Below are 27,480 nucleotides of genomic sequence, written 5' to 3'. Positions count from 1 at the left end.
AATTGTGCATTGAATCACTACTCGTCTCACCCAAAAAGTAAAAATTGCCTTTGGTTAAAATAAAAATGTGCCTTGATGTAATCAGATAATTTGTCATAACCAAAGCCACTAAGCACGTCAGCACACAAAAACTTCCATTTTCAGTGTGTTTTAAAATATAATGAGGAACAACCTCACACTTTTTCCACTTTGTCTCCCAGTTCTGTGGTCAGCAGGGTGATGCTGCTTCACAAAGCACTTTAACAGATGGTCTGGCATCTGCTTTATGATCTATGATTTGCAATTTAATGCTGCTCACTGACATAAGAGTTACAGCGAGAGAGCTCCTTTTATGTCTTTATGTCTTCAGGGTAATATACTCTGCTTTCCAGCATTTTCTACCTAAATATACAGTGTGTACTTGGATTCTTTGATGCTTCAGATCTGCAGGCTGCATACTAATTTGCGGACCCACATATATATTGTTTTTGTGACTCAAAGCAGTAATTCCAGAAGTATTTTTTCACAGAACGTGATCAGTCACTGTTGTTTTACACGACACGGTTTCTGCATGTTTCATTTCACCTTGATTTACTGCTCTCCTCTGCTGTTATCCTGTCTGTTATGATTGATTTTTTTGTGTGTTAAAGGGAATCTTTCCCTCTCTGATTAAAGCTTTATGCTAACACTCTGCTGTGATCTCTTTCTCCTTTTTCTCATTTCCTGACTTCACTGACTTCTTTCAGCCATTTGTTTCACTGTTAACTGTTTATTTCACTTTCCTGCCTTCCTTGCGATCGCTGAGAACATGTGCGTACACTAATAAATGTATTGTCTCTGTTAAGTACACAGATGATTTGCAAAAGGACACAGGTCTATTTTGGAACACAGTATGTGACATTTAAGGCTCAGAAATAATTACTTCAGCTTACCATTGGAAGATATTTTACCCTTTCATTTGAATCTGGGTCATGTGTGTTTGTGTTAAGACCTGGCCCCATGTTTCATTTTCAGCGGCTCAGACATTCAGACAAATGATATCACCCTTGACCTGGGCCTTGTTTCTTCCACACATGCCATGAACTTTTGAAACACGACCATTAACATTCATCTTAAAAGACCATAACTTCTCAGGATACTGACCTTAGCAGTTCAGCCTATAACTCTACAGGCTGCCTTCATAGTATTATCCTGAGCAGAGGTATTTTGTTCTTAATTAGTATGTGCATAACATGGAATGCCACCCTTGCTTCAGTTGAGTAACTTCATATCCCTGTAAAGGTTAACCACCTCAGGAAGGCCAGATGACAGTAACCTGAGAGAGACACTAAAGACCGGGCCTATGTATACTGTTGCCCAGGCTTATTGAAGAAACACGTACAGGAGAGAACACCCTCAGATGACCTGACTGCCACTGGGACTCAGCCTGAACACATAAATACTATTTCATAAAAACATATTCACTCAGAAGATCTTAAGGAATAGGGTTGTGTAGTTTCACAGCAAATTGTTAATCTTTTGTGAGTTTATGTCAAGCATAAACATAAGCACCTTGTCATGGTCAAATCAAAACCTTAGGATTTACATGACGAAATGGTTTGATGAGTTGTAAAAGCCTCACATAATCTTATTTAGTTTGTTATGAATGTATGTTTTCAAAAGCCTAAAAAACAGTATTTGTCATTGTTAACAGACATCAAAGGACTCCACCCCACCTGAAACCTCTAGTGAGATTCCCACTCCAACCAGGACGCCCAGTCTCACCAGACGTTTCAGCAGCCCAGAGGGCCCCAACACTGGAACTTGGACTCGCAGCCTCCAAACTAATCGCCCGTTCACCACCACCTCTAGTTCCATCCGCTCAGTCACTTCCCCTGTCTCTTCTCCCCGGGGTACGAGATGCCAATCCCCTATGACCAGTCAAAATATCCAGTTTTCCAATGTTACCTCCAGTGCAACATCCAGACCCTCCCGAACACCTACAGTCACAACTCCAGTCTCACCTCCTTGGGGTTCAAGATGTCAGTCCCCAATGGTAAGCCAAAATACTTCCAATGTCATCTCCACTTCTACATCCAGACCCACTCACACACCTACAGCCACAACTCCAGTCTCGTCTCCTTGGGGTTCAAGATGCCAGTCCCTGCTGAGCCAAAATGCCCAGTCCTCCACTACTTCCCCTCCTTGGGGATCAAGATGTCAGTCCCCAATAGTAGGCCAGAATACTTCCTCTGTTGTTTCTAGCTCCACACCCAGACCCTCCCAAACACCTACAGCCACATCTCCTGTCTCTCCTTGGGGTTCCCGTTCCCAGTCTCCTGCACTCTCTCAGGCCAGTTTATCATTCTCCGCCACCAAACCTCTGTATACATCCTCTGCCACCTCTCCTATTCCCCCAACCAAAGACAGTCGTTGCATGTCCCCAATTGTTAATAACTTAGACTCTAAGGCCAACCATCGCCTCCTGGCCAAGAACATCATCAATGCAGCCAAACGTAAAAACAGCCCCTCCCCTGGTACAGTGAGTGGTCACAGCCTGCCCATCTCACCTCTGGGAAATTCCCATCATGCCTATGACTGTCAAAAACCACCCATCAGCCCCTTCCAGCCGCGGGCATTGGGGGCCCAGTCCCCTACCTTCGCCAGCCCTCCTCCTACCCCGACACAGAGAATCTGCTCCCCCGTGAGGCTTTACAACACTCGCTCCCTCACCGACTCTGATGCCTCTGTTGAGTCTGAAGACTCGGGCCTCAGATCGCCTGGCCTGCACTCCTACAACACCTGTCCCCGTGGCTGGGGTGGCAGCCTGAGGGTGAAGAGAAGCACCCTCTCCACAGACCTGTGAGGGTGTTACTGGATGTCAGTTGAAGCATCATTTCTGTTTTCATAGACTTTTGTGCCATTGGATCAACCTATAAAAGATTTTCTGATGAAGTTTCATCAGACTAATGTTAGACAAGTTACCTTTCTGCAACTCTGATTTCTGATCCTAGGCGATGGTAAATGTTGTATCAAAGTAGCATTATTGTTTTATATGACTTGCATTCATAGTACGGACTGACAAGAACAAGCTTTTTACATAACGCAAATGCTGTGGCTTGTACGCTTCTTACATACCAAAAAGTGCAAAGACTCAAAATAACCAAAGATATCTGAATGTTATACTTTGTACATCTTCACAACAAACATACCTTCACAGTCACTATTACAGTTAAATAGTGTTAATGTAAAGTGGAATGGGGTTTGAATGTTATTGATGGATTATAATTATATTTGCTGGTCTTACACAAGGAAAAGTGGGAAGAGACTTTAGGTTTTAGGGCATAGAAGGGACACAACAGTGTGAATACAGTGTAAATACAGATCTTCTTGGACTATACAGTACTTGTTGCGGCATTCTCCTATTTCTGTATTAATAAAGGATCAAATTTAACTATACAGTGAATTCATAATGAATATTGATTTAGACAATAATAGGTCAAATGAGTTTTCATTTTTTTTAATGATAAAAACACAGTGGTAGCTAGTACACATGGTATTCACATTATCATACACAGTCAAAGTATTCACCACAGTTTATCATTTTAATCAATGGAAAATAAATAACATGCATCACTATCAAGAGTGCAATAATCAGTTTAACATAATGTATATATGTTGCTTTGTGTACTGCATTTTCTAAAATGAATGTAAGGTTTACAGACAGACTGACAAAGAATGACAGAAAAAAAGGCAGTGTCGAGTATGAAGAGTTACGTGAGGGTAATGTTGGACATAGACGCACCTGTTCAATCACTGTTTCCACTGTTTCAGGAAAAAAGATTTCAAACTTTTTTTTTTTGATGATATTAAACATTGATTATGAACAATGTAATTAACAAATGAGACCTGAAGACCTGTGCAAAAAGAATGGCATATTGATTGTAATTATCATTAATAGAGATTGATGTATGTATGCCTAATTTTGTAGCTTTTACTGATCACAAACAGTTGTTGTTTTTCATTTTGGTAAAGTCTTTCATGAGGAACAGATTAACCTATTTTGTGCCTGTACTTAGTGTGCAAAGTTCCTGTTTCAGTGAGGTTTAGAAGCAAAATTGTATGTTACACAACTAGAGAAGGTACAACAAGATGTTATTGTTAAACTTTCATGGGGAAAAAAAGGATACAGGAATGTTGAGAGTTGTGAAATATTGTGTTTATGAGAAAAGGATCAGAGGAAAGATATGTATTTTAAATACATATGAAACTTTAATGTACATTATCTGTAACTTCTGAAGTTTTTTTTTTTTTACTTGATTTGCACTTCTATTCATTCCATTTCAGCAGCTAAGTTTGCCTTGTTTAAAACTTGATTTGCTCCAACAGGTGTCATTCACAATAAAACCAGCAAATAAATATTCTACTGTAAATATCAGCCTGCACAGTGCAACATGTTGACATGAGGGTGGCAACTGGCTGTAAGACTGACTGCTGCCTTCAAACCACAGCCAGCTTTCTGTTGCAACTGTGGGATAACTGAAAGTCAATTTACACCATTCCCACCTTGCCCAGTCCTGTACCAGCACACACAACAGATCATTCCTTCATTCCTGACATGCAGGCCAAAAGCGTCAGCACATTTCTAAATATTTGCTGCAGTGTGTCTTTGGAGTGACAGGGGCACCTGCTACACGGTGACCTGGCTCCTTTAGCAGGATTAAGCCTATCACTGTCATGGATTGGTTTCAACCTGTTTCACCTCTGCACAGACTGAACACTGACAACATCCATACACAGAGAAGAATCATTACATCTTTGAGGCTTGCAAACTGTTTTTTTTTTTCATTCTATGATGACATTCCTGCATTTTATCATTACAGTTCAAGTTGTATTTCATAACTATATGATTTCTGAAACTGAGTGCAAAATAAAAAGTGATGACACAGCAATTTAAATAATATGTAGTTTGTAAGTTGTTTTTATTATTTTACTTCTTAGCATCCTGAACTAAAAATAATAATATAATTGAAATTAATGTAAGCTCAAGTAGTAATTTCCCTTTTTCTTAATAGACCAAGATGAAACACTGGGTGGTAAGTCCACACATTTATACTGTTTAGTCTTTTTATTATTTAAATAATTCACCCTTTAATGTTCACTTGGAGTATTAAAGGTAAAACCATCAAATTTAGGACTACAGTGATCCTGTACTTTGCCACCTAAACAAGGATTCATATTTCATCTGATCCTTATGTAACGACTTCAGGCACTTCATCAGCCTCTCCATTAAAACTGCCTGACAGGGCCCCCCAGTTTGAGAACCACTGAACTAGAGGATAGAGCCACTGCAGGGGGTAGGATGAAGAAGGGGGACCAGGGGAAAAATAAGGAGTGAAACTAAGTTGGATGAATATGATTTATGCAGGGCAAAATAAACAAGAGTTTGCTGATGCTACGGTGCTGAACTCTATTTCACTAAAATTCAGCCTGGATTCTTTTTTAATAGTTGCTTTCCCTATCACTGTTAATGATTGATAAAAAAAAATTGTGGGGTGGGTGTGAACTGTTTCAGCTTCTGAAGAGGGGCATTCCAGAAAAAGTTTAAGAACCACTGATCCAGTTAGTGTATTTTGATAGAGTTTCATAGTTGGAATGAGTTGTTATGAAAAGCCAATGTTAAGTCATTCTAACATAAAACTAACATATGCTCACAAGTAGTGACACATGCACAGGCTAAACCACAGCATTTGCAGACTTATTTTTTTGTTTTTATTGTCTAGTATTGAGCTTTATTGTCTGTGCAACACACTACATATTTGTGGTGGTAGATATTAGATTGAAATGTCCCAAACAGCAGGTCCTCAGGGTACAAAAGAACCCAAAGCCACATTTATCACAGGTTCATAGACTGCCATCTGTAGGACTCCAGACAGAAGTTCAAATGACAAAAAGCTTTGAACTGATTCTATACATGCAACAGATTCTCAAAACAGACGTTTCATTTATTCCACCATGGTCTCTAATTTCTTTAATAATTTATCACATTATTTAAATGAGGTAATTTCTCTTGCAAGAAAAGGCTTTAGGAAAACAAATGAAGAAATTAAGAATACAATTTCAATTTTAGTATGCACTGTTTATCAGCGAAAGCATGTATGTTGTTCCTAATAGACCCTTTTCACTGCAGACATTTTTTTTTTAGCAGGAAAAGCACAGGTGCAATTAATAATAGTAATAAATGACAGATGCATTGCATTTAGTAGTTCCAGTGCCAAGGCATAGCTATTATGCATGCTTGCAGAGTTAACAGAGCCATCATCACTGAAATTGCTCACACCTGTGTTTTTGCTGCAATGACAAGTCCGTGTGTGTTGTGAAAAAAGCCTATACTCTCACAGTACAAGTGCATCTATTAATAATACTTGCAAAAATCTTCATTTTCACTCACAATATGGTGAGCACTGTACAGATTGATACTAACCTTGATGCTCACTTATTACATCCTATGATTACAACTTATGATCTAGCACAGCTGCTGTGTTGGAAAAAAAAATATCCATGTGTTAGATATCACACGTATCATTCAACTCAAAATGTGACAGGCTTGCAAGAGAAGTGCAAATAAGGTGGCAAACATTCAATAGGTCTGGGAGAGACACACAAACGCACAACGAAAACTTTATCTTCCACAACTCACAACTTTATTTTTGCAGACTTGCTATGCTAAATATAAATTAAATTACAAGATAAAGAATAGGCTTTTGTTAAATATAACTAATGGGAGGGAGATTAGCAAAAGTGTAGTCCGTGAACCATGTAATTAAAATACTGTTGCTAATCTTTTTTTCCTCAGATTTCGCAGTCTCTGTTGCACCTGTGCATCTGTTAACCTAAATATAAAACTTGACCTTCTCTGCGCTCAACGGAAGAGGATAAAACTGATAATTTCGCTCTTCCTCCCTTTGTTGTCGACCCAGTGAAGTGAAGACCCTCACTGAGACACAAGATGCCGCTCTTGAGGTGAAGAGGGCGAAAGCCAGCGCAGTGGTTTCCCAGTTTGACAGCAGGGGCTTGTTTTACAGCACAAAACAACAAGGATGAAGACTTCAAGCGACGATGCAGCAGCAGCGATAATGGAGGAGAGGTTTAGCTGAAAGCCCCCCGGCTTTATCCCGACTTCCCCGTGTGCGCTACGAAATTAATGCCAGGCAACTTGAATATCGACTGAACTGCAGATGAATGTCTGTGCCTTAAGTGTCCCTGGATTTGTTGTTGTTAGCTGCTAATGCTAACCAGAGAAGTTGCGAGCTAGCTGGCCTAGCAAGCTAGTGATTAAAGCGAAGAAAAAAATAATTAGACGCTTATGTTTGGTTTTCTTAATACTGTCCGGCGAGTAAACTCCGCGTTGTTTAGCTGATGGAGCCAGCTAACCTTGGCTTCAGTAGTTCAGGAAGTGCAGCTTTGGCTAAGCTTTTGAAGTACCAGTCGTAGTAGTTAGTTACCTAGCTTACCCGTTAGCCACCACTATCCCTGGAAGAATGAGTAGAAAACACCATCATGTAAAAGGAGCTGAAGTCAGCTGCTGCGTGAAATACTTCTTATTTGGATTCAACATTATATTCTGGGTAAGTAAAAGCAGTCTTTGTAGGGTTTTGCGTCTGGGCATCATAAGAAAAACAACGCTAATGGGGCTAATTTAAAGTATGAAATATTCTGGTGTTAGCTTAACGTTAGCACCGTTGGTGGCAAATGGAACTTAAATGATCTCTGATCTCTAACTGATTATTACTATTATCATTCTTGGTATTATTATTTATGTTAGCTGCGTTAACTAGAAAAGTATTAAATTAATTTTCCCCCTGCCATGTGTTGTTGTTGTTGTTGTTGGTTTGGGGCATTGTTTATGTGTGGTAACTTGCATAACAGATTAGCTTGATTGACCTAGAGGAGTTTTTGGTTTTTTTTTAATTATAGCGCATGAGTGAAGTTAGGTGTGCAGCAAGTCTTTGACATTAATATAGACTAATATCTAATAATACCTGTACCTGATTTCTTTTAGCAGACTACTACCTTCTTTTTTTATTCTTATTAAAAGGAGACTTTTTCTGTATTGAGCTCTTGGTAGCTGAAACTTTTCAGTTTGTGAAACTCACAATGAAAATGAACAATGCACAGTGACAAGTAAATCACAAATACACCCAGCCTCTTTAGATACTTTATTGGATAATTAAACTTTATAGAAGAGTAAAGGAACATGTGATGATTGTGTGGTAATTTGTCAGAGCAGTTAGTGGAGTGGACAAATTATAAGCAACTGGAGGCAAAAGCTGGGCTGATGTTGGTTCCTTTCCCTGCTTTGACATGGCAGTAAGCAGTGGTACCATTGTGTGAGTTTGAGAAATGGCATGAGACTCGCCTGTATTGTTAGGCTAGTGGCAAGTGAGCCCACATCTCCTTTACAACACCCCCCCTCCATTCTGAAAAGTTCCTCTGTTCAGTCTCCCTCACCCTCCCCCCACCTCACCCATCTGCGTTGCCTCTGTGCGGCTGGTGTAGTACAATGTTTGTGGGTGAAGGAATGGCGTGTCTGGGTGCCTCAGAAGGTCTTCCCACACAGTGTTTGAAGGAAAAAGCCACACAGGCCTGAATACCACCCAGCCCTCCTCTTTCCAAGCGGCCCTTTCACTCTCTCCACGACTATAGTGCTCGGTCTCTGTGGGACAGCATTGTTTCTCTTCACTCACACACCCACAAACGCACAAAGAGAGATGTTGAGAACAAAGACGGTCGTGGTGGTGGTGTGCGGGGGCACCGGGTGTGATTCTGCGTTTTCTCCCCTCATATACTTGTTCTGTCGCACTCATCAGGCACATGGGATCCACATGCGACTGGTTCTCTTTCCATTTGTGCTCCTTTCATCACCACCTCCTCACTCCTCCCCTTCCTAACGTAGGAACATTACACCACACCTGTGCCATGCAAGGTGCAGTAATTTGAACACCCAAACTTGCCACAAGCTAGATTTTTTTTTTTTTTTTTTTAAAGAAAAATACCCCGATACATTTCCAATTTGCCCCACAAATGAAAAGTGATCTGTCATTCAATTGGACTGTGCAATCAACCAGGAAATATTGAGTCATAGGGTTGTAGTATTGTGTCTGAGTCATATTGCCTTCTTTCATACTGGTTGACGCTCAGCTAACAGTCCTTTGAGCTTACTGTGAAACTGTGAAACAAGTTCCAGCTCGCTGGCTGTTTCCGTTAATAATCACTAGAAGATGTTCTCCTCTTGTCTGTGTGCTGCAAAACTGGATTTGACAGACAAGCCAGTGCATTGCCGAAATAGAGAGAGATGGGGGTTTATTCTCCACAAATCAACCCATTTGTCTTTCCTATAGTGATCTTGTCAGGCTTGAAAATGCTGCCTAAATTGAGACAGAATGCTTGTAAGACCTTAAATATTGTGAACAAAATAGAGCAATAAAACCCAGCGTTGTTCCTCTGTGTGAATTCTTCCAGTGCCCGAGCTCGCTGTTGACACCCAGACATTCTCACCCGAGAACAACACACCTTCTCTCGTCCTTAGAATAGACACATTCCTCACATCCACTTAATTAATCACATTTTCTGCCTGAGCTGCTGAAATGTTTGGAAGCTCTGCATGCTGTAATTAAGAGCTTGTTAAGCTGTAACCAAGTTGCTGAGTTGGTTGGCTGCAGCATGTGCGTTATTAGCCTGCTACAGCTCTTAAGTGTCTCTTCACATTTGGCACTGAAATGTGTGTTGGGTGATCACATCGCAGGTGGACAGCAGTATAGAAGCAAGTGTGAATGCTTCCATTTGAGGAGACAGTCATTAAGATCCATTCACTAAAGACACATTTGCCAGTTGTCATGGTTTTATGTATTCACATACCGACTGAATGCAGTATGCTTCTCTGATTTCATTGAAGGAAAGCATAGCAGACATTTGCTTGTCCTGTATCCTACAGCTGAATGAATTAGCTGATTAATCTGGGTCAGTCAACCAATTAGTCATTCATTTGTTTTTCAAGCAAATGAAATTACTGTTTCTAAACCTTTGCTGGTTCCAGTTTCTCAGATGTGTGCATTTCTTTGTCAGATGGGATAGTAAAATGAATATTTTTTTGGATTTTGAGTCATTGGTCACATAGAACATGCAATTTGTATATTTCACCTTGGACACAGTGAAATCACAATGGGCATTGTCACTATTTTGAAAGAATACCTTATAATCAAGAAATACTTGGCAGGTTAATCAGTATTAAAAATAACTAAGTTGTATCCCCAGTGCATAGCATGATAAACCTCAGTTGATGTACACTCATCAAGCACTTTATTAGGAACACCATAATAATAATAATGGCTAGTTTCTTCCTTTGCTCTCAAACAGCCTCAGTGCTCTGTGTCATGGGCTCCACGATATGATGGAAACTTTACTTTGAGATTCTGCTCCATGTTGATATGATTGCATCACATGTCATGTTCATGAAATCAGTTTGGGATGACTTTTGCTTGTTGATATGGATCATTATCATGCTGGAAGCAGCCGTTAGGAGATGGTAAATTGTGGCCATAAACGGTCAGTATTTCCCACATCATTACACCACCACCATCAGCCTGGGCTGTCGACTCAAAGCAGGCTGGGTCCATGCGTGCCCCAGCAGATATCCAGGCTCATCAGACCAGGCTATGTTTTTCCAGTCTTCAGCTGTCTAGTTTTGTTTAACCTGTGCACACTGCAGCCTCAGATTTCTGTTCTTGGTTGACAGGAAGGTAGCCTGACGTGGTCTTCTGCTGTTGTAGACCGTCCACATCAAAGTTGGACGTGTTGTTCATTCTGAGACGCTTCTCTGCTGACCACAGTTGTAAAGAGTGTTTATCTGAGTTACAGTAGCCTTTCTGTCAGCTCCAACCGGCCTGGCCGTTCTACTCTGACCTCTTTCATCAACAAGGTGTTCCTGTCTTTCATTTTTCACACAATTCTGAGTTAAACTCTGGAGACTGTTTTGTGTGTGGAGAATCCTGGGAGACCAGCAGTTTCAGAAATACTCGCACCAGCCCGTCTGGCACCAACAGTCATGCCACAGTCAGAATCACTGAGATCACATTTTTCCTCATTCTCATGTTTGATATAAATCTGGATCTGCATGCTGTTATTCATTGTGCTCCTGCCACATGACAGGGTGATTAGATCATTGCATGAATAAGCAGGTGTTCAGATGTTCCTAAGTGCTTAGTTAGTGTATGTATCTATGGCTATACACCAAAAAACAGCTATTTCCTGTTTTCTAGTCTTATGTCTGAGGGTAAATGTATGTTTTTCTGTAGTATTTGCCGTCTCCACCAGATAAAATCAAATGTGAACAGGGAGGCAGAGTCCACTCACATGGGGATTTTTCTTTTCCGATTTGCTCCGATTTCTCTTCTGATACTCTGTGTCAACTGCAGTCGGTCTCAGTTGGGTCTGCTCTGCACAATATCTGGATATATCCAGATACAAGATAAAAGCATCGAACAGGATCTGACGTTCTTTCGATTATAGCCTCAGATTCACTGATATAGTCCATTCCAGTCAGATACATTTTGGACCCGAATTCAACTCTGAACTCTTGCATTGCTGCTGTAATTAATCATCCAAATAGATACATCGATTTTGCAATATTAAGTGCGGAGAAGTGTGAATGCAAAATGTGCAGAAGTGTTATCTCGCTTTGGAGTCAGACGAGCTCCACATTTTGTTCGCCCTGTTGGCAGTGCGGCTGTTATCGTATCATCAAGGATTCACACGGTCGGACACATTAGATATTCAGCTTTTTAGGGAGTCATTGAAAGAGCAGTCACACTCGAGTAAGTCTACACTCAGTGCATTTGTTGTGTATGTGTCTGTGTCCAGGCAGCGTGAGCCTTGGTTTCTCTGCTAGTTAGTTGAGGTTAATGGGATCAGCTGGCTTAGGGAAGCATCTTCTCAAGTGTTGATAATCTCTCTGTCCACATAGAGAGGAATTCCTTTTCCTAGGACACGCACATCTTACAGCAGTGTTTGACAGAGAAATAAGTCTGATTTGAATAATACGGCAGGTACAAGGACATCTAGTCCCAGACTTTGTTTATTTGCTTAGTGATAAAACATAGTACAGTGATAATAGCATGGGGATTAGATAGTAGGATAAAAATACACAGAGGAAAGAGAAACAAATTACTTACTAGAGCAGGTGAGATTTAAAGAAACAAATCCTGAGAGGCTTTTAAAACGCCTTGTGCCCACACAAACAAAAGCAATGAAGTGTAAACCAAGCAAGAACAAACAAGGACACAGTGCTGTACTGTACACAGCTTAATTGCGAAATTGCTGAAATGATCTTAAAGAGGATAAGACAAATGTAGAATGTGTTCCCTTTTTTTTTTTGTTATATTTTCACTCTGTTTTTCTCTGTGAATATCTGGAGAGGTTTCTTGTCTCAGGGTAACAGTGATGGAGTTTAGCACAGGTAGTGAGTTTCATTGCCACGAGCTGACCTGAATTTGACTCTGGCTGCCCACATTACACTGTGGGAAGAGTTAGATAAAAGTAACAGAGGCACTACACAAAGGCAGGTTCAGTTCAGTTTCAGTGTACTCATTCAGTCACATTCACTTTAATCCAAACGTATTGTCCCATGAAGGAAGCTGTGTTTGCAGATAAGGCTTTAAAAAAACACACAGACGTTATTCAGTTCATCAGAATATGGTTTCTAGGCTTTCAAGTTAAAGTTATACAGTAACTGACACTTCACAGTCCTTAACTTAGTGGTACTGTGAGTAAGTCTCTTCAATAGTGAGATCAGACAGGTAAGAAATTTTAGTTTAACTTGAATTTGGCCTAAATTTACTGAAGTTTTGGCTATGGTATTCATTGTAGTTTTGTTCAGTGTCCTGTCCTCTCTGGTTCTGCTGGTTGCTCTCCCTCTTCCGTGTCCTCGCCCATGAGGAACAGAGCTACATCACGATAGTAATAAAATGTAAATAACATCGGAGCTATTACTTTGCAAACTTGGTATGAAAATATTTTTCTTGCTGCCATAGACTCCACATTATTTTCCTTGGAATTACACGTCTTTGCTAGTGTAATGTTTTCATCCCGCCTACGTTCTCTTCTGATTTACACCGTAGTAAGAAGAATCTAAACCTCAGAGATAAAACTCTCCCATATCATTTTCTTACTTGTTTTTGTAGAATTCACTATAAACAACATTACTCCAAATATCCCTGATGGTAGAGTATCAGTTACTTTTACTATTGAAGTTGCTAAAGATGAATTTTCTGCAGCACTACAAAAAAACTTAATGCTACTTGTATTTTCATGAGAATAAAAACTGCTTCCCCTTATTGACCCTCAGGCAGCAAATGCCATATTTGTCATTTGGTCAACAGATCTTTTGAAGAAGCACTGAAGGGAGGAGTGTATTTGTCTGTCTCTTGAGTTCAGATGTCAACAGTGTTTCTCCAGAAGCGCTTGCTCTTGTTTTAATGCTGCCTCCAAGGTCACCCTCAGCTGTGACGGTGGGAAATGCAACCTGACGTGCATTGAAGTACTTTTGAGCGGAAATAATAACAAAATTGTCAATATGACAAAAGTACTTTTCTGCTGTCTGGCTGGTGTTTTATTTTAGAAGCACCAGAGTGAAGAGGCCATTTTTTTTTTAATTTCTGCTTTATTAGTTCACAGTAGAGAAGAAGCAGGAGACATGGTAAGAGAGAGGGAAGGTGTCTGTGCTGAACCATCGGGTATCTTGTAATTAATGATTTGAGCAGTTAGCTAGAATTAGTTTCAAATTGTTTTTAACATAACCGCTTATAATTTACAGTAGGACATGGGACATCAGTCAGTATGGATTATGTCTTTGTCCCCTAAATGTTGCATTTCTACAGCTCCGGTATCATCTTTCCGCAAAATACTGTATAAGGATACTTCTTGAAGGCAACACTAGTTTTTGGTAATGTTCCTGCTCAAATTCAAACTGTTCTTAATCATCTTGAGCTAATTAATACAGTGTTAAGTGATTCCCAAGTGTAGCATTGATAGATATAAACTGTAGTTAAAGAAATACAAGCTTTTACGTTTGCCAGATGTTATCCTTAGTTTCATCCTAAGTTTCATCAACTATTTGTGATTTCCTGTAGAGGACAGAACAACGAACAGCAGCAATAACTTTCTTAATTTCTTTTCCTTATCAGGCTGCATTAAGCGTGATTCGTATAACATCCTTAGTGGGACTGCAGCACATTGTTCTCATTTTAGCATTTCATATCTGATTTTGGGAGTGGTATTAATTATACAGTTCATTCAAATGGTTACGCTGAGTGACTTCCTGACAATAAGTGTAAATTCAAACTGTGCCGGGGCAACTTCCTGGTGGTAACCTCAGGGAATTTTCAAATCTAAGTGCCGCCTCAGTGCAACATTCATTTTGGTCTCTGTGAGGCCGGATCGTCTTATTTGGAAAGAAGACTCAGGTTAACTTTTGCCTGCAGGCTATTCCAAGGACACTCCTTCGTGGGCTGCGTCCTTAAAAAGTTCCATGGAAAGCACCAAGTCACAAATTGCAGCCAAAAAGTCACACCCAGATATATAATGTGTACAGGTGCTGTGTTGTCCCATAAGGAATGGAAAAGCTTCATTCAGTGGCATCTAGACATAATTTATTCTTCTCCTGAAAATAAAGTTGCTGGTTGCAGTTTTTACTGATGTTATCATTTACATTTTGATGCAATAGATTCTGATTTATTGCGCGACTATGATATTAGACTGAATTAGTTTTCACGAGTTGTTCCTAATAAACTGACAACTGAGTATACACTCAGTTGTCACTTTCAGTTCCTGCAGTAACACTGTGTGACTGAAGCTAAACTTGCTTAAAGCTTAAATAGTTTTGTGTTTTCAGTATCACAAATGAAGTTGGAGTTGCACAGTTGTAGTTTTCACGCCGTAAGACGAGAGTTGATTTCTCTTTCAAGTATTTTTGGGCTCTCTTTAATCTATGTGGATTATGTAGAGCCAGAGGCTAAAGGGTTTAATACTCCCACTCTGTCCGTCTGATCTCTTCTAACTGATCTCTAGCTGCTTACCTTGACCCGTCCTGCATGTCACTTTCCAGCTGAAGGCACCACACCCCTCGCTACGGCTTCTTATGTAACCACCAGGCCAGCTCAGCAACACCCCCTCACAGTTGCTGCTCTTGCTGTTGTTTGGCATACTGTCACATTGCTGGTCTTGTTATTGTGTGGGCGGACGGGTTGCCATCGTTTTACTTGCTTCCCTCTATTTAATCAGCTTCCCAATAATATGATTTAACCCAATTTCAATGCAGCTATTATATTTCAGACTCTGCCATTGTAGTGTGTCTTAGTTAAGTTGATTACCATCCCAAATCTCTTAGGAATGACGTTTTTGTGCCAGCTAAGCAGCTGATAAGACAATAACATGATATGAGTGACACCACTCTACAAGTATGTGTGATTTTTACTGACGTGTAGTCTGACTGAAGCATTACTGCTGTTTCTGTATAATTTTGGGTGGTCCAGTACTGTGGTCATCTCAAGCAGTCACTCTGTACTTTCTGAAATTCTGTTTTTTTTTTTTTTCTGGCATGTTTTAAGCTGTTAGCCCTGTATTCATCCTTCCCGTTTGAGTGGAGGCTAATACCAGAGGGATTTTCCTTAACTCTCAGGATATCACATCCTCCAGCCTCTTAAGCGGCCCAGTGCAGTGACTCTAATCTGCAATAACCTGCTAAAGTAATGATTCACTCTGTCCACAGCAAGTTAAAAGACATCTTCTTAGAATTCCCTTTTGTTTAATGGCACTAAAAACCATTTCTCTCAGTTAGCTTCTTTCTTTAAGTGATTGGAGTTCAACACGCACTATTATCTGCCAGTTTTGGAAGAATACTGGTTGTTTCGAGCGAGAGATTTCTGTATTTGTGTTTTGCCTGTGCTCTTCTCATGTTTTTGATGTGGGCAGGGTTGTGTTGTGAAAAGGTGATGTCATGGATTTTTGTTGTGGATCAATCAGAGTTGAGCAAAAAAAAAAAAAAAAAGACAAAAAAAACAAAAACAAACCATATCCGTGTCTGAAGACAATTGTTGGGTTGTTTACATATGTTGCCACGGAGACACCACTTTAAATCAAATGTGATCAAACCACACCCATGCTGTTTTGATGGAAGAAACTTTTAAATGTTAAACTTGAGTGTTAATCTCACTAAACAGCAAAAAACAAATCCTCTTTAACTCCAATTGATGCTCATTAAGTCGCAAATATTTCATGCTATTGAGAAATAGACAAGATTTAAAACCATATTTTCAGATACTTGAAGTGAACTTGAAATGGGTCTAACTGATGAGTACTGCTGCATACTTTAATCTAACAGCACATCCTCCTCTGTGTGCTTTGTTTTACAGTTACTAGGAGCAGCATTCTTGGGCATAGGCTTGTGGGCATGGGCGGAGAAGGTAAGTATAAACAGATGCACGCACACAAACACACACTGGTAAAGTACAACATGACTACTCCAACAGCATAGCTCAGATTCTTTCTCTTGTTCTGGCTGGACTAAGCTGGAAGTGCAGTTTGCAGAAGGTTTAGATGGAAACAGAGCTTTTGACAGGAGCGGTGTGGAAAAATAGAAGCACCATTCCTGTAACACTTTGTAGCACTTAAATTCTTATTACCTGATAATGGTCCTGGTAAACACATCTTTGTCAGCTTAGGAAATGAACTATGTTGCCGCAGCTCCAGCGGGATTTGTAGCGTTTTGAGATTTGTCGAGCCTGTGTGCGGCTAATGTTTTTCCAATAGCTGAACAGGAGCTATAAATGGGTACAGCTACTAGTACAGCCAAAATTATAAACTCGTTTCACTCACAGCGATCAGGAATTCAGTGTTACGTGTTGCACGACAGTCTGACGCAGAATGAACTTGCCCTTCAGATTTGTTTGGGAACTGGTTACTGTTTATCTTCCACAGTGTACAGGCTACAAATGTCAGGCGCTGCCATCAAGCTTTCACGTGCAGTGTCCCATGGCAACATTCAAGCGTCATCCAGTCGAGGTTCACAGTCAATTTGTTCATTAATTAGATAGAAATTGTACAAGTCGGTTCAGTAAATCAGCTGCACCAGTGTGGAAGCATGTACTGATTAGTAACGTCTGGTCATGAACTCTGTGCAAATAATGCCTCCACCGGAGTACCTCTGTGGAGCACAGTGAATAATTTAAAGGGATTTTGCACAATGATGAATAGCGGGTACTGGAAAGGCATAATGGTGAATTTGGGTCTCAGTGACTAAGTTGATTAATTTCAAGCCCGCTGCGTGCAGCCAGACTGCATTATTGTTCCAGGGCCTCATGCTTAAATTCAAATGAAGGCAGTTTATTCTGCACCAGTGCCATAAAAACACAAGAATGCAGTATTATCCTGTAGTTGTCCCCTGGCTCAGTGCAGGGGGAGCTTAGCTTAAGCAGTATGAGATTTCAGCTTCTTGGGCTTTAGCTGCGAGTGTTTGACATGTGCACTATATGTGACGAGCAAACAGGATATCAGAACAGAGAGAAGGTGCCCACATTTACAGGCAATAACTCTTGTGGGTTTCCCTTTGGGTTTGAAATCTATGAAGAGATGGTTGAGAGACCATGCATGAATCAGAGCGCTTTTAAACTTTTGACATTTCAACAGGCTTTTGCACCCACAAGCAATGCATCTTGTATCGCGCTTTTCAAGTGACATTAACTTGTCTTCCAGGTGTAAAACATATTTGAGAAGTGACGTGTCTTTGTCAGTTTAAGGCATGAATCAGGCCAGAGACTGACAGGAAAACATGTTGGACACACAGTGGTCACGGGGGTGTGGGGACAGGATATGCAGAGAGGAAGGACAGATGTCTGTTTGTGAGCATTTGCAGACTTTGAACTGTGCATCCCCTGATAAGTTATTTGTCGTGGGCTGGACAGAGAACTGCCAGAGAGTGAAATTGTGTTGTAGATAAATTGCTGAAAAAAAAATCCCTCTGGTGGGTTGTTGTGTTGTTTAGAGAGAAACACATTTTATAGATACCATTCTAATCATATAACAGCATTGCTTTTTAATCTATTTTTCTGCTGCGTCTCTGAACAGTGCGACCCCAGTTGGCCTCTTGCCTGTGACATTAATTAAATTGTTGCTTTTTCTCTTTGGCGTCACACACTTGTCAAAGTTAGCTGTGTTTTTGTAGAGTGGGAAATTTTGATGAGACCTTTTAAAAAGAAATAGTATGGACTGATTTTGGAAATATTATAGTCAGAATTTTAACCACACTCATTTTGTCTTTCTTCCTGTCCCTCAGGGCGTGCTGTCAAATCTGTCGTCCATCACAGATCTAGGGGGCTTTGACCCCGTGTGGCTCTTCATCGTCGTCGGAGGGGTCATGTTCATCCTGGGCTTTGCCGGCTGTATTGGAGCGCTCAGAGAGAACACCTTCCTTCTTAAATTTGTAAGCAAGCTCCTGACTTTCAGAGCACAGACACCATTATAACCACTTCACACTCCCCAGATCTGCAGTTCACACCAGAGCTGAGGCTGTCAGCGTAGCAGGTGTCACTCTGACTCACCCCAGCCAAATGCCATGGGTGGTTGCAGTGGCGTAAAGATGTTATCTCATCACTAACCCAGCTCCTGTTTTATCAGAAAGTAATGATCAGAAACACTGATTCATTTCTCATAGGCCACTAAAATATTTCCTCTGTGTCAAGCAATGTTTTCTTCATCGGGACCTTTTTGCTTTTCATCTGAAAAGGGTTGACAATTATTTCAAAGCCATGACACCACCATTTTTTATTTGGGTTCAGCTGTAAGGATAACAACACATGACCAGCGGAGACATACTTCCATTGTTGCTGGCTGCAATTCTGAGTAGCTATTAACTCCAGCCAGTGTCCATTAGCAGCAGTACGTCAGGCGTCAGAGTGAGCAGCTAATGTGGCTCTTGCGCATTTATCATTAGCCCTGTCTCCTCCTACATTTACTGTAAAGGGATGATATAATAGTACCCCTGGGACTGCGGTTTTTGTTGCCACTCTCTCTCTCTCAGAAAATGAGGGCAGGCCTTATAGCCAGACCTGCACAGGGACATTACATCAGAGCTTTTGTCCTTTTAATTCTTTCACAACAAATGCTAGAAAAAAACTGCTTTTCTGATCCTTTACAATACAGGATTTTCTCAGGCGCACCCACGTTCCCTGATTGAAGTGTGTTTTATGTGTGTGTTTGTGTGTGTGTGTGTGTGTGCTCACTCGCGTGTGTGTCACGTACTCTCCAGTTTTCTGTGTTCCTGGGTTTGATCTTCTTCTTGGAGCTCACTGCTGGGATCCTTGCCTTCGTCTTTAAGGACTGGATCAAAGACCAGCTCAACTTTTTCATCAACAATAACGTCAAGGCCTACCGCGATGACATCGACTTGCAGAATCTCATTGACTTTGCCCAGGAATATGTGAGTCCACACCTACTGACTGAAACTCGTGTGTCACCAACAGTAACATCTCATGTTTCTTGGCTGTAAGCAGTCACTCCCTTCTTTAGAAATTATGTTGTTTATGTGACTTCATAAACTGTTGAATCTGCCAGGCTTTGGGCAGGGAGGGGAGTGAGTCAGCCGCTGTAGCTGTGCACTAAATCTCACGATTAATCTGATTGTATTTCCTTCAAATGATTATCCAATTATGTGAATGAAACAGTTCAGATAACTGGCTCCCATGGGAAAACGCTGGTCTCTGTCATGTCGTATTGTAAAGGCGATTAGATCTGCTGTCTCCTCGCCATTTGAGTTTCACTATCTGTGGTTGTTACCCCCCCCAAAGCTGATCTGAGCCACACTCTAAAGAGCTTTGTTTCTAGACCAGATCTGTGAAAATAAATTAGTCCGTTAGCCAGAGTTGGCTGTTTAATCTTCTGTTCTTGCTGATGTCTCAGTGGTTGTGCTGTGGTGCTCACGGGCCCGACGACTGGAACCTGAACATGTACTTCAACTGCACTGACCTGAACCCCAGCAGGGAGCGCTGTGGTGTCCCCTTTTCCTGTTGCATCAAAGACCCTGCAGTGAGTCTCTCCACAAAAATAATAATAATAATACATGATTAACTGCACATAATCATATGTCACGATTTTAATGAATAATCTTTATTCATTAAAGAGTAATTAAAAGTAATGAAACTTCAACTGTCTTTTAGCATTTGAGTTTATCATTCTTGTAGAATGTGTTCAGATTATAGTTGAAAATGTTCAAGATGTTGCTAAAAGGTTTAAAAAGTACTCTAAAATAATCCAGGTTTGTCAAACAAATCAAAAGACCCCCAATATGTAGAAAATCATTGTAGCCCTTATTTTGCCAAAAATCATTGTTTATGAATAAATTGTAAAAAAGTTGAAGGTGCACTCCTCCTGTCACTCAGATATAGGCATATTCATTAAACATTTCAAACTCTGACTAGTAGAAGGAGGAAATAGTCATATTAAAATCGCCTCATGTTTTTGTGTTCTTCCTTTTTACAGGAGGATGTCATCAACACGCAGTGTGGTTATGATGTTCGGCTTCAAGGGGTTGGTATCAAAAGAAATATCTCTGTATTTGTTTCCCTTCACTCACACTGTCGTTCTGCTATCAGGATGTAGCTCTCTGAAAATTAAAACGATATGCTTTATGATTTTTTTCAAATGAACATAGTCTAAATTCTAGCAGTTAAACAGAACCAGTTTTTATTCACGGCAGAGTCAGTGGCAGTCATGGAGCGTGATTGGCAGCTGGTTCCCGCCTTCTCTGGTTAAACTCACGAATGAATTTACTTGCCCTGAATTTACTCGGGGCGAGTGAATTGACGAGCTCCAAACCTGTTTGACTGAAACGATCTAAAGCTGTTGTTGACGGCTGAGTGGCAGTCAGGTTCGTTTGTATTGGGCTTGATTATTTGTCTCAACCCGCTAGTAAAAATGGATTAGAGTTTGAAATAGGTAACTTTAAAATGGGACCAGTCACATTTAGGTTTCATAGCGTCTTTATTTAACATTCTTGATGAGAAAGAAGTAGAAAATATTCCTTTCATTGAAAATGGAAAATAAGATGTAAACGCAGAAGCAGCTGGCCAACACAGCAGACACAGAGGATGTGAAGGGTTAAGTAGAACACAGGCTCCTCTGCATGCTTCTTGCCTTAATAACAGATTGTTCTTCTAACAGGGATAATTAGGCTCCAGTTATAGCCTAGAGAGCAGCCTTACTACACTCTGTAATTGGCAACTCAGTGGGTTATGCCAGTCCGTTCCCTTTTCCTCTGTGTGTGTGTGTGTGGGTGTGGTGGTTACAACTCACTGCACTGCAGTCAGAAAGATTGCTGTTGCTAGGCACACTGCTATACAGTGAACCACCTGCCACTGAGTTGGTATGAATTAATTTTCTGTGTGTGCTAACGCCCTGGCCATTGACATTTGGCTGAAACCACCAGTAGTGTGCAGTAAGTTCCTGTACAGGAGCGCAGGCCGAGAAAGAGGAAGGGCAGGAGACGTGGGGAGGACAGCAGCACAACAAAGGCAGAGGGCTGAAATAGCTTCTGAGGAAGTTCACAGCCAGAACAGCATAGCGTTTCCTGCTTTTTTATTGGCTGCCAGGAGACTCCCTTTATCTCCCATTGGTTAAAAGATACCTTTCAGGTTTTGCGAGAGAACAAAGCCTGGTTGACTTGTCTTGAGGAGCAACAAAGACAGCATTGTACATGATCTTGTTCACACCCATTCTTTTCCCCCTTTTTAGTGTCTCTGCAGCTGTAAATTACGCCTTTTAATTTCCATCTCTGAATAGACCACATACATCATCGGCTCTGACAAAGCAAACAGCCATCTGTCCGGCAACAGGAAACAGCTTCTCCCTGTTTGTTCAGCCCAGGGTCCACAGGAAAACCGAATACACTGCCTTGATATTCTCCATGATGGGCAGACACTGACACGTTGTAATCTAAGAGTGACTCAGCAATGGTTCACTCTTCTCAGCCCTTCTTAGAGGTGAAGGAGTCAGTGGGCAAAATGCTACCTGCGTTGTGTGTTTTGTCCAGCGTTAGTCATAAGTCAGAGTTCGGATGTTTCTTTGAATTGTGCAGAAGGCCAGTGTCCTCTGTGAGACCTGGTCAGTTTAATGTGAATGTAAAAAAAACAAAACAACTACTTGTTTATTTATGTTTTAATGCAATCTGACCTGTTCTTTGTTTTTGAAAAGGAGCTGGATCGGCAGAAGTATATCTATACCAAGGGCTGTGTGGCGCAGTTTGAGAGGTGGCTTCAGGACAACCTGATAATTGTGGCTGGGATCTTTGTTGGTATTGCACTTTTACAGGTAATGAATCCTTGTTTGTAAATTATTTAACATGAAGAAACTTTGTGTATTTAAAAGAAGATGTTAAAACAATGTGGATAGGGTTCTGATTTTATATCATCTCTGCCATCTAGTGGTGAAATCAGGAGACATCACCACTGCAATAGAGCAGTCTGCGCTTTTTAAACTACATGTTGTATTTTGGTCATCTCCCTTTGTGTAAACATCAGTCGGACTCATGTCCCGTGTGGTTTCCTCTTCAGATTTTTGGTATCTGCCTTGCTCAAAACCTGGTCAGTGACGTCAAAGCGGTCAAAGCCAACTGGTGACAGGAGAGGTGACGTGAGGGAGCCCTGCCCTCTCAGGCCCCACACCGGATCAACGCAGCACACAGAACAGTCCCAGTCCAGCTGAGGACCAAGAGCCGTGAGCATTCAAACTCTGTCCACTCTGCCACTGAGCTAAGCAGCACGTACACACTCTCACACTTTCAGACGAGCAGACACCAAGCGTATACATCCCTGTTTATCAGTGACAGTTGAAGGGGGAGGGAGGGGAAAATATCCTGCGAAAACCAAACAGTCAACTCTTTGTTTACCACTCAGCTGGGATTTTAACCCAAATATACTGAAGAGGACGCTGCCTACTTCAGAGTTAGATTCTGTCTTTTTTTCCAATTTCCTTTTGATTGTGTTCTTTGGACAAGTGTATTTATGGGGCGCAGTTGCACAAGGACTCCTGTCAGCTGGGAGATTGGAGGCCATGGATGAACATATGAGACAACAACAACAGCAAAAAAAAAAAAAAACAAAGGAAAAGGGACTATAGGTCTGATTTTTTTAGGTCAAGCATTACTTTGTCACAGAGTCTCTGTCCCCCTCAGCGAGGGGTTGAATATCTCCTCTGAAAACAACATGTCTTTAACACGCTTATCCACACTTCCTGCTGTAGGGGACGGTGGGTGTGTGGCCGGCTGGCCAACAAACACATGGATTCTTCTGCGTGTCACTTTTCTCCATCGTGACCACTGTAAAGACTGAACACAGGCTGGTCATGTCTACAACTTCAGACCATTTCAGGAGATTTAATTCAAAATGTTAAAAAAAAAAAAAAAAGTGCCATTAATTTCCAGTGATATTTTTGTCTCCTTCCTGTTCTTTACATGGAAATTTCTGCAACCCGCCCCACGATACCTCAGGGCCCGGCCGAAAATATATGCTTTCTGCCACCAGTTAAAAGCATATCCGTTGTTTTTTTTTTCCATCCACGTCTTTTGAACTTAGACTAACTCAATGCAGAAGAACACTGACAGTTCCTTGAAAATTGTTCTGTTTGCCCTGCAGTAATTGTATTATCTGTTGATTTACTGAAGGATATTGGATTGTATTATACAGAATTGCCTGATGTGGTTAGGATAGTAGGTCTATGCTAAATAGGGAAAAAGGTTTATTGATAGAGTTTGTTGTTTATCTCTGAGCATCCCTCAGGCACATGGGATTGCTGGTTTGGGGCCTTTTTACTTGACTTGTGTTACCGCATTTGTCTTACGCTTATATTTTGTCCTCAGCATTATAAAATGTCTTTGCCTGTTCTTAAAGATGTCCTTTATTCATCCTTTATTTCCTGTCCTTTCATTGACACAGATTTATATCCTGGGTTCATTGTTTGACTTCAACAGGCACCTGTTTTACCTCTGACCCATCAGTCAACTGCGAAATATCTTCTTATTGTTGATGTTGTTAGCAGTCCTAATGGAGACCAAATGATATCAGCTGGCCACAAGCTCACAGCCAAGGTTTTATCTGGCTACAGTTCAGATTTGATTAGAAATGCCAACAATAACAAACAGCATTTCTAGGTGGCCAAAATGTGAATTTATTGTTCCTTTATGTGGGAAGTGCCAGTTGAAAGGAGAAATCAAACAGAAATTAAAAATGTTACAGTATCGCTTTTATCTTTAATTCAATGTTGTGTCCTTTGTTCTTTTTTTTAAAAACAGAATAGTAAATACATGCTGTTACCTTTTGCTATTAGCAACCGTCTCAATATAACATGAATGCTGCTTTAACTTTGACTTAGATTATTGATATGTAGTGCAGTAAGCAAGCTAACAAGTCTCACATGATGGCATTTGAACAATCTGCCATGTTGTTATTGTTTCCCGACTGAGGAAATATTCTCATTGTTTGTTCTTTCTCGAGTTTACACTTTGTACTCAGCTTATGTTGCCCTCTGTTGTTCATTATAAAAAAAAAACAAAAAAAAAAGAAGCTCGCATTACAAGTTGCCCTCAAAGATGTTCATCTTGCCCACGATCCTCACAGAATGTAGTTATAACTGGGTTCACTTGATAACTTTCTACGTTTTCTCAGCATTTAATCATTGCACTTGTGTCTGGTTGTTGCAGTGTCATTCACATACATAGCACGGGGCAGGATTTGGGTGGGATTTACTCAGACATACACAGATCAGATCCATACACACAGACACACACCAAAAAAAAAAAAAAAAAAAAAACATGCTTTGAATTACAACACGCACAAGTTGGAAGATGAGTAGCGTTAATATTCTGTGAACAGTGCACCGAAACGTTTCCCGCTTCACTGAGTCTGTTTCCAGAATTTTATATATATATATATATATATATATATATATATATATAAGAGCTCATTGAGTAACAGCACCTTATGATCGCCTGCTGTGTGTACATTACATGTCTCATGTTGCTTTCAGCCACATACTCCCTCTTCAAAAAACGACCTGATCTGACTGCACCTGTTTCAGAGTCTGTCATTTTGATAAAGTTTTAAACACGTTCAGTCTGAGACAGCAGGTTTTTCTTTTTCTTACTCCTTCAGGATCACATTTATAAATATTTACAGGATAGAAAACTCACTCAGAGTTGCAATGTTTGCCTGATCTGCTGTGATTTCTTTTTTTGTTCTCTCACATCCTGTTATTCTAAGCTGTGTGTGGTCTTCTTTGATTTCTCTAACTGTTGTCAATCAGTCTGTTCCACTCCGCCCTAGATGATCAGGATGAAGCCAGTGAAACATGGGTTGAAACGGATGATTTGTGATTAATTCATTCAACAAATCTTTGAAGTGTTGTCATCTTTGTTTTTTTAAATCACCCTTAATTGGAAGTGTTTGCTCAGGGTCTTCCCCTTATTAGAAAAAAAAAAACAAAACCTCTGTTTATGCATGCAGGGAGAATCTATAATGTAAGTGATTAAAATTTTTGAGTGATGCTGAGTTTCTGGCTGAAGGCAGATGGAGGCCACTGGTGTCAGCTCTGCTGCAGTACAGAGCTGCAGCTCTTAAACAAAAAGCATTCCTGCCTTCTCTCTCTCTCTCTCTCTCTCTCTCTCTTTCTCTCTCTTTCTCTGTGTGTGTGTGCAGCCACCGTCGTGTCTGGATGGATCTGACGATCATCAGACAGTCACCTTGGTAATGAGGACTCTAGTGCCATAATAATCTGTTGTAGCAGCGTGGCAGGGCTTTAATATGCAGCCTCTACAAAGGTGACTCAGTGGAGTATGTTTGTTTGAACAGCTTTGGGTAGTTCTGTTTTTATATTCCTTTAATGTAAGGGGAAAGAGGGAGGGAGAGAACAATGCTAATTATGCTTTGTCCTTTATCATAACGGCCTTGCATCATGAAACACCCTCTTAATTTCTCAGCTTTCCCTCAGGGCTGTTAAATCATTCCCGAGGAGGAGCCTTATGCATCCCATGAATGTATAAGTCTGTCTCAGCATGGACCTACTGCTCCACTCTCAGTTGGACATTATCTTTACCGTCATGCAGAGCAATGCACAGCACAAATGAAGTTTAGGAATGTGAACAAAGAGTTGTCTTTAGTGATGTCGTACATGTTACTCTGGTTTTAAAAATTTGTTTTAGTGAGCATGAAAGCAAGTGAGCATTCCGTTTCTTCTGTTTCCATGCGTGTGTGTGCCGACCAGTGTGGACATTTTCTATGCGATCACAAAACGTTTTAATCAGCAGAAACAACCAGTTAAACAGTGCTCTGGGTTTTAAAGTCTCTTCTCTAGCTGTGACTTCCGAGTTGTGATAATCCTCTGTTCTTTTGCTACATATGCCTTTATGAGTGATTTGACTTTTAAATTTTTCCTTTATCCATGTAATGCAAAGTGACTGTCATTGTGACTCCGATAATCTGTCCTGTGGTCCCTTTGAAGTCTGCTAATGTCTCAAGGCGCCTCTGTAGAGATTTCTTACAAAGGTGGGCAGCGCATCAGACATTCACAAACCATACCTCATCGTGTGCGGACGCCGGTCACATCAGAGCACAAAGACGCTGCATAACTGACTTGTTTCGTGAGCATATAACAGCAATATCACACTTGTTAGTACTGACATTTCCATTCCAGGTTGTGACATTTGATCAAGACACAAGCGTGATGTGAGTGGAATGAAAATGTAAAAAATGATTTTGTTAAGTTGGAGAATATGGACGCGGTAGTTAATGATCTTTTAGCCACACAGAAATAAATATCCTTGTTCATCTGGGCAACAAAAACATTTTCTTTCTCCGTTTTACTCTCAGTTTGACCGTTTTCAGACGAATACAACAAACGAAACCATACTATTGATCCGTTCTTTCAGTTCAGACCCGTCTACTCTGAGCAGCCTTGTAAAGAAATGTAAATGAAAACTGTGGGACATGGTCTGTTACACTGTATATTGTGTTAAAATATGCCTCTTTCATATATTAAAGGATTTACGATAAAGGACCTGTGGGGGTTTTTTTCTCTAACTCAAACAATCATGGACAGTAAGTATATTTACTCAAGTGCTGTGTTTTAGAGTAGTTTTTTTAATAAGTAGTATAAAATGACCCTCAGTCATATGCTATATTAAAATGTTGCTTGCATGTGAATGCTTCAGTGGTAATAAGCCAGTAGCTGATTATGTGTAATATGTCAGGAAGAATACTTCTATGCTTTAAGTTCAGTTTAGTGTTTTAACACTGTGGTTTTCAGACTTTCTGAGTTCTTCTCCCTCCGCTGAACTCAAGCAAAGGGTCGAGCAGCTACAATCTGTCAGACAGTGACTAAAATGTAAGGATCAGTGTCACAGTAATTTTCCTCCCCACACTGCGGTGT

General features: G+C 40.6%; 2 protein-coding genes across 3 annotated transcripts in view; both read left to right on the top strand.

The window, feature by feature from the left end:
• LOC121188252 (synaptopodin) overlaps positions 1–4,916 on the top strand; it is a 38,926-nt gene extending 34,010 nt beyond the window's left edge. For both annotated transcript variants that reach the window (XM_041047900.1, XM_041047901.1), the window contains exon 4: positions 1,673–4,916. In XM_041047900.1, coding sequence (XP_040903834.1) covers positions 1,673–2,824 — 1,152 coding nt within the window. In that variant the 3' untranslated portion in view covers positions 2,825–4,916. The remainder of the gene's footprint in view (positions 1–1,672) is intronic.
• A 2,100-nt stretch (positions 4,917–7,016) lies between these two features.
• tspan17 (tetraspanin 17) lies at positions 7,017–25,599 on the top strand. Its single transcript, XM_041047672.1, has 8 exons — positions 7,017–7,586; positions 16,425–16,475; positions 18,344–18,490; positions 19,316–19,486; positions 19,966–20,091; positions 20,545–20,592; positions 22,255–22,371; positions 22,614–25,599. Exons 1-8 carry the CDS (start codon positions 7,500–7,502, stop codon positions 22,677–22,679), a joined length of 813 nt encoding a protein of 270 aa, XP_040903606.1. The 5' UTR covers positions 7,017–7,499; the 3' UTR covers positions 22,680–25,599.
• The last annotated feature ends 1,881 nt before the right edge of the window (positions 25,600–27,480 follow it).

Source organism: Toxotes jaculatrix, chromosome 10 (genome assembly GCF_017976425.1).
Source record: "Toxotes jaculatrix isolate fToxJac2 chromosome 10, fToxJac2.pri, whole genome shotgun sequence".
Lineage (NCBI taxonomy): Eukaryota > Metazoa > Chordata > Actinopteri > Toxotidae > Toxotes > Toxotes jaculatrix.
The sequence above is the reverse complement of the archived record's forward strand: the minus strand, read 5'-3'. Positions and strand labels throughout refer to the sequence as shown.